Genomic DNA, 15,047 nt, shown 5'->3' on the forward strand with positions numbered 1-15,047 from the left:
GGTGATGGGGATGGGGATGATGGTGGTGGTGGTGATAATGATGCTGATGATGTGATGATGATGGTGATGGTGATGATGATTATAGTGATGGTGATGATGATGATGATGGTGATGATGGTGATGAGGATGATGATGATGGTGATGATGATGGTGATGATGATTGTGATGATGGTGATAGTGATGAGGATGATGATAGTGATGGTGATGATGGTGATGGTGATGATGATGGTGATGAGGTGATGATGATGGTGATGAAGGTGATAGTGATGAGGATGATGATGATGGTGATGAGGATGATGATGATGGTGATGGTGATAATTATGCTGATGATGGTGATGATGGTGATGTGATGATGATGGTGATGGTGATGATGATGGTGATGGTGATGATGGTGATGGTGGTGATGGTGATGATGATGATTGTTGTTGTTGTTGTTCTTCCAGGCCAGCATGCTCTTCCTCTTCCTCGCTTCCTGGGCTCTTCTTCCTCTTCTTCTTCCCAAAGGGTCCGCCATCTATCAAAGGCCCACCAGGAACCCCGGTAGGTATCCAGTGGGAAGGGGACCCCAAAGGTCATCCAGTCCAACCCCTTCTTTCCGCCACCAAACAAAAACACTCCCAACAGATGATCGTCCAGTTTCTGCTCAATAATAATAATAATAATAATAATAATAATAATAGAGTCCTAGAGTTGGGAGGGACCCCTAAAGGTCATCCAGTCCAACCCAATTCTTTCTGCCACCAAACAAAATCACCACTGGATCCCTCCCAACAGATGACCATCCAGTTTCTGCTCAATAATATTAATAATAATAATAATAATAATAATAATAGAGCCATAGAATCCTAGGGTTGGGAGGGAGCTCTAAAGGTCATCCAGGCCAACCCCCTTCTTTCCACCACCAAACGAAAACGCCACTGGATCCCTCCCAAGAGATGACCATCCAGTTTCTGCTCAATAATAATAATAATAATAATAATAATAATAATAATAACAGAGCTATAGAATCCTAGAATTGGGAGGGGCCTCTAAAGGTCATCCAGTCCAACCCCCTTCTTTCCCAACAGATGACCATCCAGTTTCTGCTCAATAATAATAATAATAATAATAATAATAATAATAATAATAGAGCCAAAGAATCCTAGAGTTGGGAGGGAACCCTAAAGACCATCCAGTCCAACCCAATTCTTTCCGCCACCAAAGGAAAACGCCATTGAATCCCTCCTAACAGATGACCATCCAGTTTCTGCTCAATAATAATAATAATAATAATAATAATAGTAATAATAATAGAGTCATAGAATCCTAGGGTTGGGAGGGAGCCCTAATGGTCATCCAGTCCAACCCCCTTCTTTCTGCCATCAAACAAATATGCTACTGGATCCCTCCCAACAGATGACCATCCAGTTTCTGCTCAATAATAATAATAATAATAATAATAATAATAATAATAATAGAGCCATAGAATCCTAGAGTTGGGAGGGACCCCTAAAGGTCATCCAGTCCAACCCCTAAAAATATACCGCTACTACTACTACTACTACTACTACAGGAAGCTCTGGCGTGGGCTGGTTCATGAGGTCACGAAGAGTTGGAAGCGACTGAACGAATAAACTACTACTACTACTACTACTACTACTGATATAACCATAAATCCTAGTGTTTGAAGAGACCCCAATGACCATCCAGTTTCTGTTTCACATAATAATAATAATAACAATAATAATAGTAGAGTCATAGCGTTAGAAGGAGCCTCTAAAGGCCATTGAGTCCAACCCCTAATAATACTAGACCCATAGTGTTGGGAGCGTCCTCTAGAGGCCATCCAGACTGACCCTCTTCTGCCCACCCAATCCCTCCCGAGAGATTACCACCCCGAGTGACCATCTTCTTCTTCCTCTTCTTCCTCACTTAGCCCCGGCTGCTCCGCTGCTGCTCCGCTTCCTCCGCCCGCCGACCACCCCGTGGGTGAGGGTCCGCCGGGGGTCGGTGGCGCTGCTGCCCTGCCTGCTGGCGGCTGATCTGCCCCCAGGAGGAAGGGTGCGTTGGAGCCGGGTGGAGGCCGCGGCCTTCCTAGAGGTGGTCATCCTGGTCTGGGACGGGGTCCGGCACAAGACCTACGGGCCACTGGGCAGTCGGGCCCGGCTTGTGGGAAGGGACCCTCGGGATGCCTCGTTGACCCTCGGGCCGGTGGCCTTGGAGGACGAGGGGCGGTTCCGATGCCAAGTGGTCAGCGGCCTGGAGGACGAGAGCATCGCCCTGGACCTCCAGCTGGAAGGTGAGAGAAGAGAGAGAGGAATAATAATAACAATAATAACAATAATAATAATAATAATAAGTGTATACTCTGCAAGGAAGCAGGCGGAACAATAGATTGCATCCGCAGCTGCTGCAAGAAGATCGGCAGACAGACTCCAAGCAGAGGCACAACACTGTTGCTCAGATGCTCCATTGGATAGTATTATATAATTATATAATATAATGTATATACACACAGAGGCTGCCCTAGGTAATTTTCAACGGTAAGCAAATAGTATTTTGGACCCCCCCCCCCCCCAACCAATCATTGATATATATTTTCTGTTTGTCGTGGGAGTTCTGTGTGCCATATTTGGTTCAATTCCATCATTGGTGGAGTTCAGAATGCTCTTTGATTGTAGGTGAACTATACATCCCAGTAACGACACTTGCCGCACTTGCTCCCTTGCCTGACCCGCTTTGGGTCCGGAGGCGTGCCTGAAGACCCCGGCGTGTGCACCAAAAGTCACCTCTTCTCCTGACTTCCTCCTCAGCCATTGGGACCGAGAGAGAGAGAGAGAGAGAGAGAGAGAGGTGGAGATGCCCACCTTTCCTGAAGGTAGGCGCAAAAACAAAGGAGGGAGCGGAGGTGGGAGATACCTCCAGCCGGAGGGGCTCTCTCTCTCTCTCTCTCTCTCTCTCTCTTGGTCCCAATGGCTGAAGAGAAAGTCAGAAGAGGCGACTCTTTGGTAGGTGGAGAGTCAAAGGAGGGAGCGGAGGTGGGAGATACTCCAGCTGAAGGGTCTCTCTCTCTGTCTCTCTCGGTCCCAATGGCTGAAGAGAAAGTCAGAAGAGGTGACTTTTGGTGCACACGCTGGGGTCTTCAGACACGCCTCCGGACCTGATGTGGGGCAGGTGTGGCGGCTCCGCCCTTTGGCCCACCCGCGGATTGGGGAGAGGAGAGGAGGTGGGTGGAGCGCAGGGGGATCGGGAAAGGGAGCCGGTCATGGGGAAGGGATCGAACGCGGAGAACGATTGAGCGCCGGCTCTGCTCGCGCACCCGGTGACCAGGTGGAACAGGAACGAGAGGGGCGAGGCGAGGGTCAAGGGCCCGGCCCCTTTGGGAAGACATTCGCCCGGCAGCAAGGCAAGAAAGCCGAGGCTCCCCCCGGACTGCTAGGGCTGTTGTGATCTGAGGGGGCACTCATCCTCAAGTGGCAGTCGAGGGGCATTTACAGAGGCGCCTCTGCGCCCCTGGCAAAAAAAAAAAGTGTTCTGCGACCGCTTACTTCGCGTAATGGACGAGCCGCCCCTGTATACACACAATAAAAGTGAAACAGCAATTGATCAGCAACTGAACAAGAAGTTTGGAAAGAATTCACCATGACTGAGTTGTAGTTCACCACATCCAGAGAGCACTGTGAACCCAACCAACGATGGATCTGGACCAAGCTTTCCATGTATTATGGGACTTGCAGAACCTTCGCTCACTTCCAGAGATCACTATGACCCTCAGACCAGGACCACACAGACACCCCCTCCCCCCTCATGACGCACTTTTTGTCCTGTTGACGGTTGGGGGAGGATGGACCAGGGACGATGGGATTTGCAGTATCTTCACTCACTTCCAGAAACCACTATGCCGTCGCGCCTGGGGGCTCTTGGTGAAAGAGACATAGACGTGACATCTTTCCCTCAGGGGATTGCTTCTTGCTCTCCTTTAGGAAACTGGAACTCCCAAGGACCAAAACACTGTAGATAAGTCAAAATAGGTTTTTATTGTTCACAAAGAGTTATCCCTTTAAGGCAATAAGCTGGATGTTTCAAAGGGCTTAAAGGAAATATACATTACAGTCTCTGGTTGTCTTGGGTCCAAGGAGAAGCTTTTCCTGTTCGCTCTTTTCTCAATGGCTGTGAAGGTCAGAACAAACACAACCCCCAGTCCAATGGCCTATGTTGAAGGCACAGAGTCTTCCTTTTGATGCCAAAGGACCGGTTTGAAGGCGCTTGCGTCTCCTCAACGTTGTCCAGGGCGATCTGGACATGGTCCCAAGGCTGAAAACCTTAGAATTGGTGATGAGAGGTAACTTAATTAAGGGCTTTAGAGCCAAGTCTCTGTCTCACGTCTATCTGATAGAAAGTTTGATGGTAGAATGGAAAAGAAAGCCCTGCCCCCTTCCCCAGGAAGAGGTGGAGCCAAGCAATTGAGCTGAGGAAGCAATATAACTGGTGCAAACAACACTGATTGACAGCTATAAATAACCAATCAATCCAACTATACATTTACAAAGTAAGCAAGTATGGGCATGCTATACAGATTAAACATTTGCACTTTAAAGTTCTACACACAGGTGGCGCCACCCGCGTCGTCACAACCACTACAACCCTCACAAATGATGCACCTGGACCAAATTTGGCACACATACTCCCTATGGCGCATTTTATGTCTTGGTGAGGGTTAGGGGAGGATGGACCACAGATGATGGGATTTGCAGTATCTTCCACAGACTCCTGTGATCCCCATGAATGATGGGCCTGGACCAAACTTGGGACACAAAACCCAAATGACCAGCAGAACATACTGGAGGGGTTTGGGGAACCGACCCACCCATGTGGGAATTGTAGTTCACCCTGCACCCAGAGAGCATTCAGAAGTCCGCAATGGCGGATCAAGAACACACGTAGCATACAGAACCCTGAAGGCCAACAGAACGTATTGGAGGAGTTGGAGGGAAATGGTCCACCTGCATGGGAGTTGTAGTTCACACTGGACCCAGAGCACTCTGAACCCCACCAATGACGGATCTGGACCAAACATGGTACACAGAATCCAGGTGACCAACAGAACCTACTAGAGTTTTTTGAGGGAGGACTAACCCACCCACATGGGAGTTGTAGTTCACCCTGCACCCAGAGAGCATTCAGAAGCACCCAGTGGTGGATCAGGAACACACGTGGCCCCAGAACCTTGAAGGCCAACAGAACATACTGGAGGGGTTGGGGGGAAATGGTCCACCTGCATGGGAGTTGTAGTTCACCCTCTGAACCCCACCAATAACAGACGTGGAAGTTGTACATCACCTGCACCCAGAGAAACTGTGACCCCCACCAACAATGGACCAGGACCAAACTTGGCACAGAGAAGACCCATGCCTACCAGGACATATTGCAGGGGTTGGGGGAAATGACCTTGATTTTGGGAGGTGTAGTTCACCTGCATCCAGGGAGCACTCACCCCAGATGATGGCCAATCTGGACCACACTTGCCACGCAGACCCAACATGGCCAACTGTGCATACAGACCTGGTTTGGGGAGGATTCACCCGCGGTTCTGGGAATTGTAGTTCAGCCACGTCATCATAAGAATAATGATGCTCCTCTTCCCCAGGTGTGGTCTTCCCTTACCAATCCAGCGAAGGCCGCTACAAGTTCAACTATTTGGATGCCAAGAAGGCCTGCCAGGAGCAGGACGCCCGCCTGGCCACCTACGAGCAGCTCCAGAAAGGTAAATACTAGACACACCTGAGGGACAGGTGAGGCCCCATTACAGGTGTGGTCCAATGTCAGCCCTCCCTACCGTGTTGTTTTGGACTTCAACTCCCAAAATTGTGTTGAAGTGAACTGAACGTGAAAATGAACTATCAAAGTGAACTGAAAGTGCAACCAAAACATAATAGTGAGCTGGAAGTGAAAGTCAATCGACCTTTCCAGCCGTTCGTCTCTCCGTCTGTCTACCTACCTACATATCTACCCGTCTGTTTATCTATCTATCTATCTATCTATCTATCTATCTATCTATCTAGTTCAATGTGGTGGTTCCATTTCACTTTTGAGGTTACTATGATACTTTGGGTTCACTTTGGGTTCTCTGCAGTGCTTTGGCTTTCAGTTCACTATTATGGTGTAGTTTCACTTTTATGATCTTTTGGTTTCACTTCCAGTCCACTGTGATGGTTTGGAGTCACTCACTTTCCGTTCATTATGATGCTTTGGTTTGGCTTTGAGCTCACTATGGTGGTTTAGTTTCACTTTCAGTTCACTATGCTGCTTTGGTTTCACTTTCAATTGACTGCAGTGCTTTGGATTTGGGTTCACTAGAGTGGTTTAGTTTCACTTTATGTTCACTGTGATGTCTAGTTTTGCTTCCAGTTCACTATGCTGCTTTGGTTTCACTTTCAGTTCACTACAGTGCTTTAGATTTGGGTTCACTAGAGTGGTTTGACTTTAAATTCACTATCATGGTTTAGTTTTGCTTTCAGTTCACTATGATGCTTTAGTTTATTTGAGTTCATTATGATATTTTTGGTTCACTTTCAGTTCACTATGATGCCACCACTTCACTGTGATGGTTTTGTTTTACTTTCAGGTTACTAGGATACTTTGGGTTCACTTTAGGTTTTTTTTGCAGTGCTTTGGCTTTCACTATCACGGCTTAGTTTCACTTTCAGTTCACTATCTGCTTTGGCTTGGCTTTGAGCTCACTATGGTGGTTTAGTTTCTCAGTTCACTATGCTGCTTTAGTTTGGATTTGGGTTCACTACTGTGGTTTAGTTTCACTTTCAGTTCACTATGCTGCTTTCGCTTGGCTTTGAGCTCACTATGGTGGTTTAGTTTCACTTTCCATTCACTATGCTGTTTTAGTTTGGATTTGGATTCAGTAGGGTGGTTTAGTTTCACTTTTTTGTCATTATGCTGCTTTAGTTTGGATCTGGGTTCACTAGGGTTTCACTTTACGTTCACTGTGATGTTTAGTTTTGCTTTCAGTTCACTATGATGCTTTGGTTTCAGTCCACCTGAAAGTGAAACTAAACCATCATAGTGAACTCATATTCAAACCAAAGCATCGCTGTGAACTGCTTGGAATGTCTCTTTGCCTTTTCCCACATAAGTGGTATCTATTTATCTACTCACATGTAGATGTTTTCGAACTGCTAGTTTAACAGGAGCTGGAGCAGACAGATGGGAGCTCACTCCATCTCATGGATTTGAACTGCCGACCTTTAGGTCAGCAGTTCAGCAGCACAAGGGTTTAACCCATTGCGCCTCCATGGCCGCTTCCACACAGCCATATAACCCAGAATATCAGGGCGGATAATCCACACTATCTGCTTTGAACTGGGTTATCTGAGTCCACACTGCAGTATAACCCAGTTCAATGTGGATTTTATGTGGCTGTGTGGAAGGGGTCATAGTGAACTGAATGCATCATAGTGAACCCAACTCAACCCTATAACAGAATGAACTCGAACTAACACTAAAGCACCATAGTGAACCAAAGGTGAAACCAAAGCATAATAGTGAACCAAAGGTGAAACCAAAGCATCATATGGTGAACTGAACTGGAAGTTTGGGAGTTGGAGTCCAAAATAGCTCACGTGGAGGAAGGGCTGGAGTTGTCCCGTGCCTAGATCTTAGGCCTGGGTAACAACGGAAAAATTTGTTTCTAAACTCGCTTCGTTTTTAGGGGTCCATCGCATTTCGTTTTTTTTAAGAATTCCAAAATTTTGCTTTTAAAAATTTCGAAATTTACGAAATTTCGTAAAACTACGAATCAATTCGTTAATGGCGGATGCAATTGCGCAATATGCTAAAAAAACTTCCAAATGGGACATGGGGAACTTCTGAAGCTTCCCTCTCCCTGTTGTTGACTGTTGGTGTGATAAAACAAACAACTATAAAACTTGCACCAGACATGCGAAAATAATTATGAAATAATTATGAAATAATTTCGAAATAATAACGAAATAATTACGAAATAAATTGAAAAAATTGTTTCGAATCTAATTTACTCCTCACACTATTCCTGCATGGCTCAATATTGGAGTGTAAGCTAATTTAAATACGAATTAATAACGAATTACGAAATTAACGAATGAAACCGCCCAAGCCTACTAGATCTCTTTTCAGGATTTCTACAAAGGCGTTTGGACCTCTCCGCATCTTCTTTTAGATGGCGAAAAAGCCTTTGATAACCTTCATTGTGGCCGCATTGCCTTGCGGGAACCCTTCCCAACGCCCTTCCTGTCTCTCTTTCCCTCTCAGCCTGGAGCGAAGGGCTGGACTGGTGCAACGCGGGGTGGGTCCTGGAGGGGGGCGTCCACTACCCCATCGTCCGGCCCCGAGAGCCCTGTGGGGGGCGCTCCCTCCCCCCAGGGATCCGCACCTACGCCCACAGGGACCCCCAGCGGGACTGCTTCGACGCCTTCTGCTTCACCTCCGCCGTCACAGGTAGGCAAGCAGCTTCCTGTTCTTATTGATTGGGGGAGAGCGGGGGGGGGGGGGGAGGCTTCTTTGCCTTCTGTATTTCCTTTGCAACTTTTGTTTTCTTTCCTTCCCTCTTCCCTCTCCTTTCCCCTCCCTTTTCCATTCCCTTCTTCTTCATCACCATCCTCATGCCCTTATCCTCCCCTTTCTGTTCTTCACCATTCCTTTGCTACTTTCTTTTCTTTTGATGTTTTCACTTTTCCTTCCTTCCCTTCCTTTTCCTTGGTCTCCCCCCCCCCATTCTTTGTCACCACCCCTTTGCTCCTTTCCTTCTCCATTCCTTTTCCCTTCCCTTTTTTCTTCATCATTCCCTTCTCCTTTCCTTTTTCCTTTCCCCTTCTCTTTTCCTTCCCTTTCTTCCTTTTCATCGTTTACCCTTCCTTTTTGTTCTTCTTCACCATTCCCTTTTTCTTTTGCTCCTTTCCTTCCATCTCATCTTTTACCATTCTTTCCTTTCCCCTTTCGTGCCAATCCATTCTTCTTCATCTTTTCTTTCTCCTTCCCTTTCTCCTTTTCATTCCATTCACCATTACCTTCCCTTCCTCCTTTTTCTTCCCTCTCCTTCCTTTCCCTTTCCTTTCCTCTTCCCTTCTTCTTCACCATTCCCTTCCCTTTCTCCTCTTCATTCCCTTACCTTCTCCTTTTTCTTCCCTTTACCTTCTTTTCTTCTTCTTCTTCATCGTTCCCTTCTTCTTTCCTTTCTTCTTATCTTTTTCCTGTTCCTTCCCCCTTCTCTTCCACTTCCCTTTCCCCTTTCCTTCCTTTTCATCTTTTACCATTCCTTCCTTTTCCCTTTCGTGCCCATCCCATTCTTCTTCATCATTTCTTTCTCCTGTTCATTCTCCTTTTCCCTTCCTTTCTTCTTTACCATTCCCTTTGCTTCCCTTTTCCTTCCCTCTCCTTTCCATTCCTCCTTTCCTTTCCCCTTCCCTTCTTCATCATTCCCTTCCTTTTCTCTTTTGCTGCTTTCTTTTCTCCTTCCCTTTCTCCTTTCCATTCTTTTCTTCTTCATCATTCCCTTCCCTTCATTTCCCTTCCCATTCTTCATCACCATCCCTTTGCTCCTTTCGTTCTGCATTCCTTTCCCCTTCCCTTCTTCTTCATTCCCTTCTACTTTCCTTCCTTTTTCCTGTCCCTTCCCCCTCCTCTTCCCCTTCCCTTTCACCTTTCCATTCTCTTCTTCTTCATCATCATTCCGTTCTCCCTTTTCTTCCCTTTTACTTTCCTTTCTTTTTCTTCATCGTTCCCTTCCCCTTTCCTTTCTTCTTTACTTTTTCCTGTTCCTTCCCCTTCTCTTCCCCTTTCCTCTTTCCTTCATTTTCATTGTTTACCATTCCTTTTCATTTCTTCTTCACCATTCCCTTTTTCTTTTGCTCCTTTCCTCCCTTTTCTTCTTTCACAATTCCTTCCTTTTCCCTTTTGTGCCCATCCTATTCTTCATCATTTCTTTCTCCTGTTCGTTCTCCTTTTCCCTTCCCTTCTTCCTCACCATTCCCTTCCCTTCTCCCTTTTCTTTCCTCCTTTCCTTTTCCCTTCCCTTCTTCTTCATTGTTCCCTTCACCTTTCTTTTCTTTTCTTTTCCCTGTTCCTTCATCTTCTCTTCCCCTTTCCCCTTCATTTTCATTGTTTACCATTCCTTTTTATTTCTTCTTCATCGTTCCCTTTTTCTTTTGCTCCTTTCCTTCCATCGCATCTTTTACCATTCTTTCCTTTCCTCTTTCGTGCCCAATCCATTCTTCTTCATTTTTTCTTTCTCCTTCCCTTTCTCCTTTTTCCTTCCCTTCTTCCTCACCATTCCCTTCCCTTTCTCCTTTGCTGCTTTTTCTCCTTCCCTTTCTCCTTTTCATTCTCTTCTTCTTTATTCCCTTCCCTTCTCCTTTTTCTTCCCTTTACCTTCTTTTCTTCTTCTTCTTCATCGTTCCCTTCTCCTTCCTTTTTTCTGTCCCTTTCCCCTTCTCTTCCCCTTCTCCTTTCTTTCCTTTTCATCTTTTTTCATTCCTTCCTTTCCCCTTTTGTGCCCATCCCATTCTTCATTTCTTTCTCCTTTCCATTGCATTCTTCTTCCCCTTCCCTTTTTCCTCCCTCTCTTTCCTTTTTCTTTCTTCTTTCCCTTTCCCTTCCTTCTTCTCCTTCACCCTTCCCTTCTCCTTTTTCTTCCCTCTCCTTCCTTCCCCCTTTTCTTTCTCCTTTCCTTCCCTTTTTCCTTTGCTTCCCTTTCTCTTCCTCCTTCCCTTCCCCTTCCTTTCTTCTCCTCCTTCCTCGTCCCCTTCCTCCTTCCCCTTTTTCTTTCTCCTTCCCTTCTTCTTCTTCCTTCGCTTCCCTTCCTCTTCCTCCTTCCCTTCCCCTTCCTTCCTTCTCCTCCTTCCTCGTCCCCTTCCTCCTTCCTCCTTTTCTTCCTCTATTGCAGGCCGTGTCTCCTTCATCCGTGGCCACTTCACCTTCCGGGAGGCGTCCCTGGCCTGTGGTGCGGAGGGAGGGGGGGCTTCCTTGGCCAAAGTGGGGCAGCTCCTGGGGGCCGGCCACTTCCCCGCTTCCTCTTCCTCTTCCCGCCTGGACGCCTGCAAAGCGGGGTGGCTCCAGGACGGCAGCGTCCGCTTCCCCCTCGTCGTCGCCACTGAGACACGGCCCCCCCATTGCAGGGGTGTCCACGACCCCGCCCTGCGCGGCTTCGGCTTCCCCAGCAGACTGCGCAGGAAGTATGGCGCCTACTGCTTCCACCCCAAGTAGGCACTCCTTCCTCACCTACCTGCAGACATCTTGCCTCCCTCCATGCTCACAGAAGAATGAAGCAGCAACAGTTTAGCAGATCGGAAGCTCTGCTAAGTTGTTACGCCAACGAGCATCCAGCAAACTTTAGATGTTGCCAAAGACTTTACGGAATGGACCGCATTACTATCTTGGAAAGTAAAGGCCTATCTAGCTAACTACTTGTCTCCCTGCAGACATCTTGCCTCTCTCCATGCTCACAGGAGAACCAAATAGCACCAGTGTAGCAGGTGAGAAGCTTCTTGAGCGCAGCAGTAGAGCCAGTGAGGTTTGGCATTGAAAGAAATATGTTCTGTATTGGAAGTTTAGGGCCGATCTATCTCCCTGCAGACATCTTGCCCCTCTCCATGCTCACAGGAGAACAAAGTAGCAGCAGTGTAGCAGGTGAGAAGCTTCTTGAGCGCAGCAGTAGAGCCAGTGAGGTTTGGCATTGAAAGAAATACATTCTGTATAGGACGGTTAGGGCATATCTATCTCCCTGCAGACATCTTGCCCCTCTCCATGCTCACAGGAGAACAAAGTAGCAGCAGTGTAGCAGATGAGAAGCTTCCTGAGCGCAGCAGTAGAGCCAATGAGGTTTGGCATTGAAGGAAATACATTCCGTATAGGAAGGTTAGATCCTTCCTGGAGGAGGAGATTTGATGGTCACCAACGTCCCAGGGAGAAGCGCAACAAAGTTCTTGCGACCCTGGAGAAGGTAGGAAGTGGTAGGCTCCATGACAGACCCCTTGGCCTTAAGGTCTTGCTGATTAATGCCAGATCCGTAAATGGAAAGACCGCGGTCATTCAGGACTTGATCCTGGATGAGAGGGCGGATCTGGCTTGCATCACCGAGACCTGGCTGGACGAGCTGGGAGGAGTAAATCTAACTCAGCTGTGTCCACCGGGTTTTGGAGTGCATCAGCAGGCAAGACCGGGGGGGGGTCGGGGAGGGGGGGTCGCAGTAGTCTATCGGCAATCCATCGCCGTGGTCAGATGCTCGGTTCCGCAATCACCTGGGTTCGAGTGTGTCCACCTGAAGGTGGGAAACCGTGAGAGCTTGGGGTTTCTGCTGGTGTACCGCTCACCCCGCGACCCAGCAGTTTCCCTGCCTGAGTTAGCAGAAGTGGTCTCCAATTCGGCCTTGGCCTCCCAGCGCCTGGTGGTGTTGGGAGATTTTAACATCCATGCTGAGACCCTTTTGACTGGAGCAGCTCAGGATTTCATGGCCGCCATGACCACCATGGGGCTCTCACAAGTTATATCTGGACATACACTCGACCTAGTTTTTGTAGCGGGTCCATCAGGAGACTGATGGATCCAGACGGTTTCCTGAGGAATCTTGGGGTTTTTTCCTGCCATGGAGCCTGGCGATTCTGTCGACACCTTGGTCGATCTCTACAACAGGGAGATGTCCAGGGCGATAGATACGATCGCTCCCGAACGCCCCATCTCGTTGCGTCGAGACAGGCCATCTCCCTGGTTCACCGAGGAGTTGACCGTGTTGAAACACATGAGAAGGGAGCTAGAGCACAAATGGAGGAGTTCTCGGGACATGTCTGATCAAGCACGGGCTACAGCCTCTCTTAAGGCGTATTCCGTGGCTATACGGGTAGCCAAGGAGTCTTTCACTATCACCCGTATAGCGTCTGCAGCAAACAGATCATTGGAGCTGTTTCGGGTTGTCGGGGAACTTCTTCACCCACCAGTGGTGGAGAAGACCTTCGATGACCCAGCAATGGTCGTGAGTTCGCACATCATTTTGCAGACAAAGTTGCTCAGATATGTCTTGAGCTGGACTCCAATTTCATCACAATGCCAGAAGAGGTGATTGAGGCATCTGCTTGTCCAACTTTGTGGGATTCTTTTAGGCTTGTTCTTCCTGAGACCGTGGAGGAGGTTCTTGGCGCTGTGAGGGCGACCACGTCGGCTCTGGACCCTTGCCCGTCTTGGCTAATTAAATCGGCCAGGGAGGGGTTGGTTGATTGGTTTGTGTTGATCATTAATGCATCGTTGGAGCAGGGTTTTTTTTCCATCTCACCTGAAACAAGCTGTGGTTCGTCCACTCCTCAAAAAGGCTTCCCTTGACTCCACGGTGCTGAACAATTACAGACCGATCTCCAACCTCCCTTTCTTGGGTAAGGTGCTGGAGTGGGTGGTCGCCTCCCAGCTCCAGGGTTTTTTGGATGACATCAACTATCTAGATCAGTCACAGTCTGGTGTCAGGCCTGGTCACGGCACCGAGACAGCCTTGGTCGCCTTAGTGGATGACCTCCGCAGAGAGCTGGACAGGGGGAGTGTGACTCTGTTGGTTCTCTTGGACATCTCAGCGGCTTTCGATACCATCGATCATGGTATCCTTCTGGGTTGTCTCTCTGGGATGGGCCTTGGGGGCACAGTTCTGTCGTGGCTCCGGTCCTTCCTGGAGGGACGAACCCAGATGGTGAAGCTGGGAGACCCCTGCTCAGACCCCTAGCCTTTGACCTGTGGGGTCCCGCAAGGCTCTATCTTGTCTCCCATGCTTTTTAACATCTACATGAAACCGCTGGGAGAGGTCATCCGGAGTTTTGGAGTTGGGTGCCACCTCTACGCAGATGACACACAACTCTACTACTCTTTTCCACCCAATTCCAAGGAGGCCTCTCGAGTGCTGGACGAGTGCCTGGCTGCTGTGTCTATCTGGATGAGGAGGAACAAGCTGAAGATCAATCCCGACAAGACAGAGGTCCTCCTGGTCGATCGCAAACCTGACCGGGGTATAGGGTGGCAACCTGTGCTGGATGGGATTACACTCCTCCTGAAGCCACAGGTCCGCAGTCTGGGAGTCCTCCTGGACTCATCACTCATGCTTGAGGCTCAGGCGTCAGCGGTGTCTGGGAGGGCTTTCGCACAATTGAGACTCGTGCGCCAACTGCGACCGTACCTCGCGAAGGCTGATCTGGCCGGGGTGGTCCATGCCTTGGTCACCTTTAGGCTGGACTACTGTAATGCGCTCTACGTGGGGCTGCCCTTGAAAATGGCTTGGAAATTCCAACTGGTCCAACGGGCAGCGGCCAGGATGTTAACCGGGGCTCCTTACAGAGAGAGGTCAACCCTCCTGTTCAAGGAGCTCCACTGGCTGCCGTGTATCTTCCGAGCCCAATTTAAGGTGCAGGTGCTTACCTGCAAAGCCCTGAACAGTTTGGGACCACCCTACCTGCGTGACCGCATCTCCGTCTACGAACCCACATGTTCACTCCGGTCATCCAGAGGCCCTGCTTGTGATCCCGCCTGTGTCGCAAGCGCGTTTGGTGGGGACATGAGACAGGGCCTTTTCCGTGGTGGCCTCTTGCCTCTGGAACACCCTCCCCAAAGATCTGAGACAGGCCCCTACATTGGCTGTCTTTAGAAAGAACTTGAAGACCTGGCTTTTCCAATGTGCCTTCCCAGAATAGGAAATCTCCAATACCAAGTCCCAGAAGCACTTTAGTAGAACTAAGATTGCTGCACACCGCACACTGCACTTACTTATAATCCTACACACCTCCTGCCACACCACCACTTTTAATCTTGTACCCACTACTCTGGCCCGGCCCAGTTTTTATACTGTCTTGATGTATTGTTTATTGTTGTTGTTTATACTGCTTAACTGTTTTTAATTTGCTTTACGTGTCGTATTGTTGTATTGTGTGTTGAGGCCTCGGCCTTTGTAAGCCGCATCGAGTCCTTCGGGAGATGCTAGCGGGGTACAAATAAAGTAATAATAATAATAATAATAATAATAATAATAATAATAATAGCGTCCTAGTCTCCAAGGGGGC

General features: G+C 48.3%; 1 protein-coding gene across 1 annotated transcript in view; it reads left to right on the forward strand.

The window, feature by feature from the left end:
- The window catches only part of HAPLN2 (hyaluronan and proteoglycan link protein 2), a 12,246-nt gene extending 998 nt beyond the window's left edge, over positions 1 to 11,248 (forward strand). Inside the window, exons 2-6 of the mRNA XM_067472647.1 lie at positions 444 to 540; positions 1,916 to 2,278; positions 5,627 to 5,743; positions 8,281 to 8,466; positions 10,910 to 11,248. Coding sequence (XP_067328748.1) covers positions 450 to 540; positions 1,916 to 2,278; positions 5,627 to 5,743; positions 8,281 to 8,466; positions 10,910 to 11,229 — 1,077 coding nt within the window. The 5' untranslated portion in view covers positions 444 to 449 and the 3' untranslated portion in view covers positions 11,230 to 11,248. The remainder of the gene's footprint in view (positions 1 to 443; positions 541 to 1,915; positions 2,279 to 5,626; positions 5,744 to 8,280; positions 8,467 to 10,909) is intronic.
- Positions 11,249 to 15,047: the final 3,799 nt, after the last annotated feature.

The sequence above is a fragment of the Anolis sagrei genome, chromosome 12, assembly GCF_037176765.1.
Source record: "Anolis sagrei isolate rAnoSag1 chromosome 12, rAnoSag1.mat, whole genome shotgun sequence".
NCBI classification, from domain to species: domain Eukaryota; kingdom Metazoa; phylum Chordata; class Lepidosauria; order Squamata; family Dactyloidae; genus Anolis; species Anolis sagrei.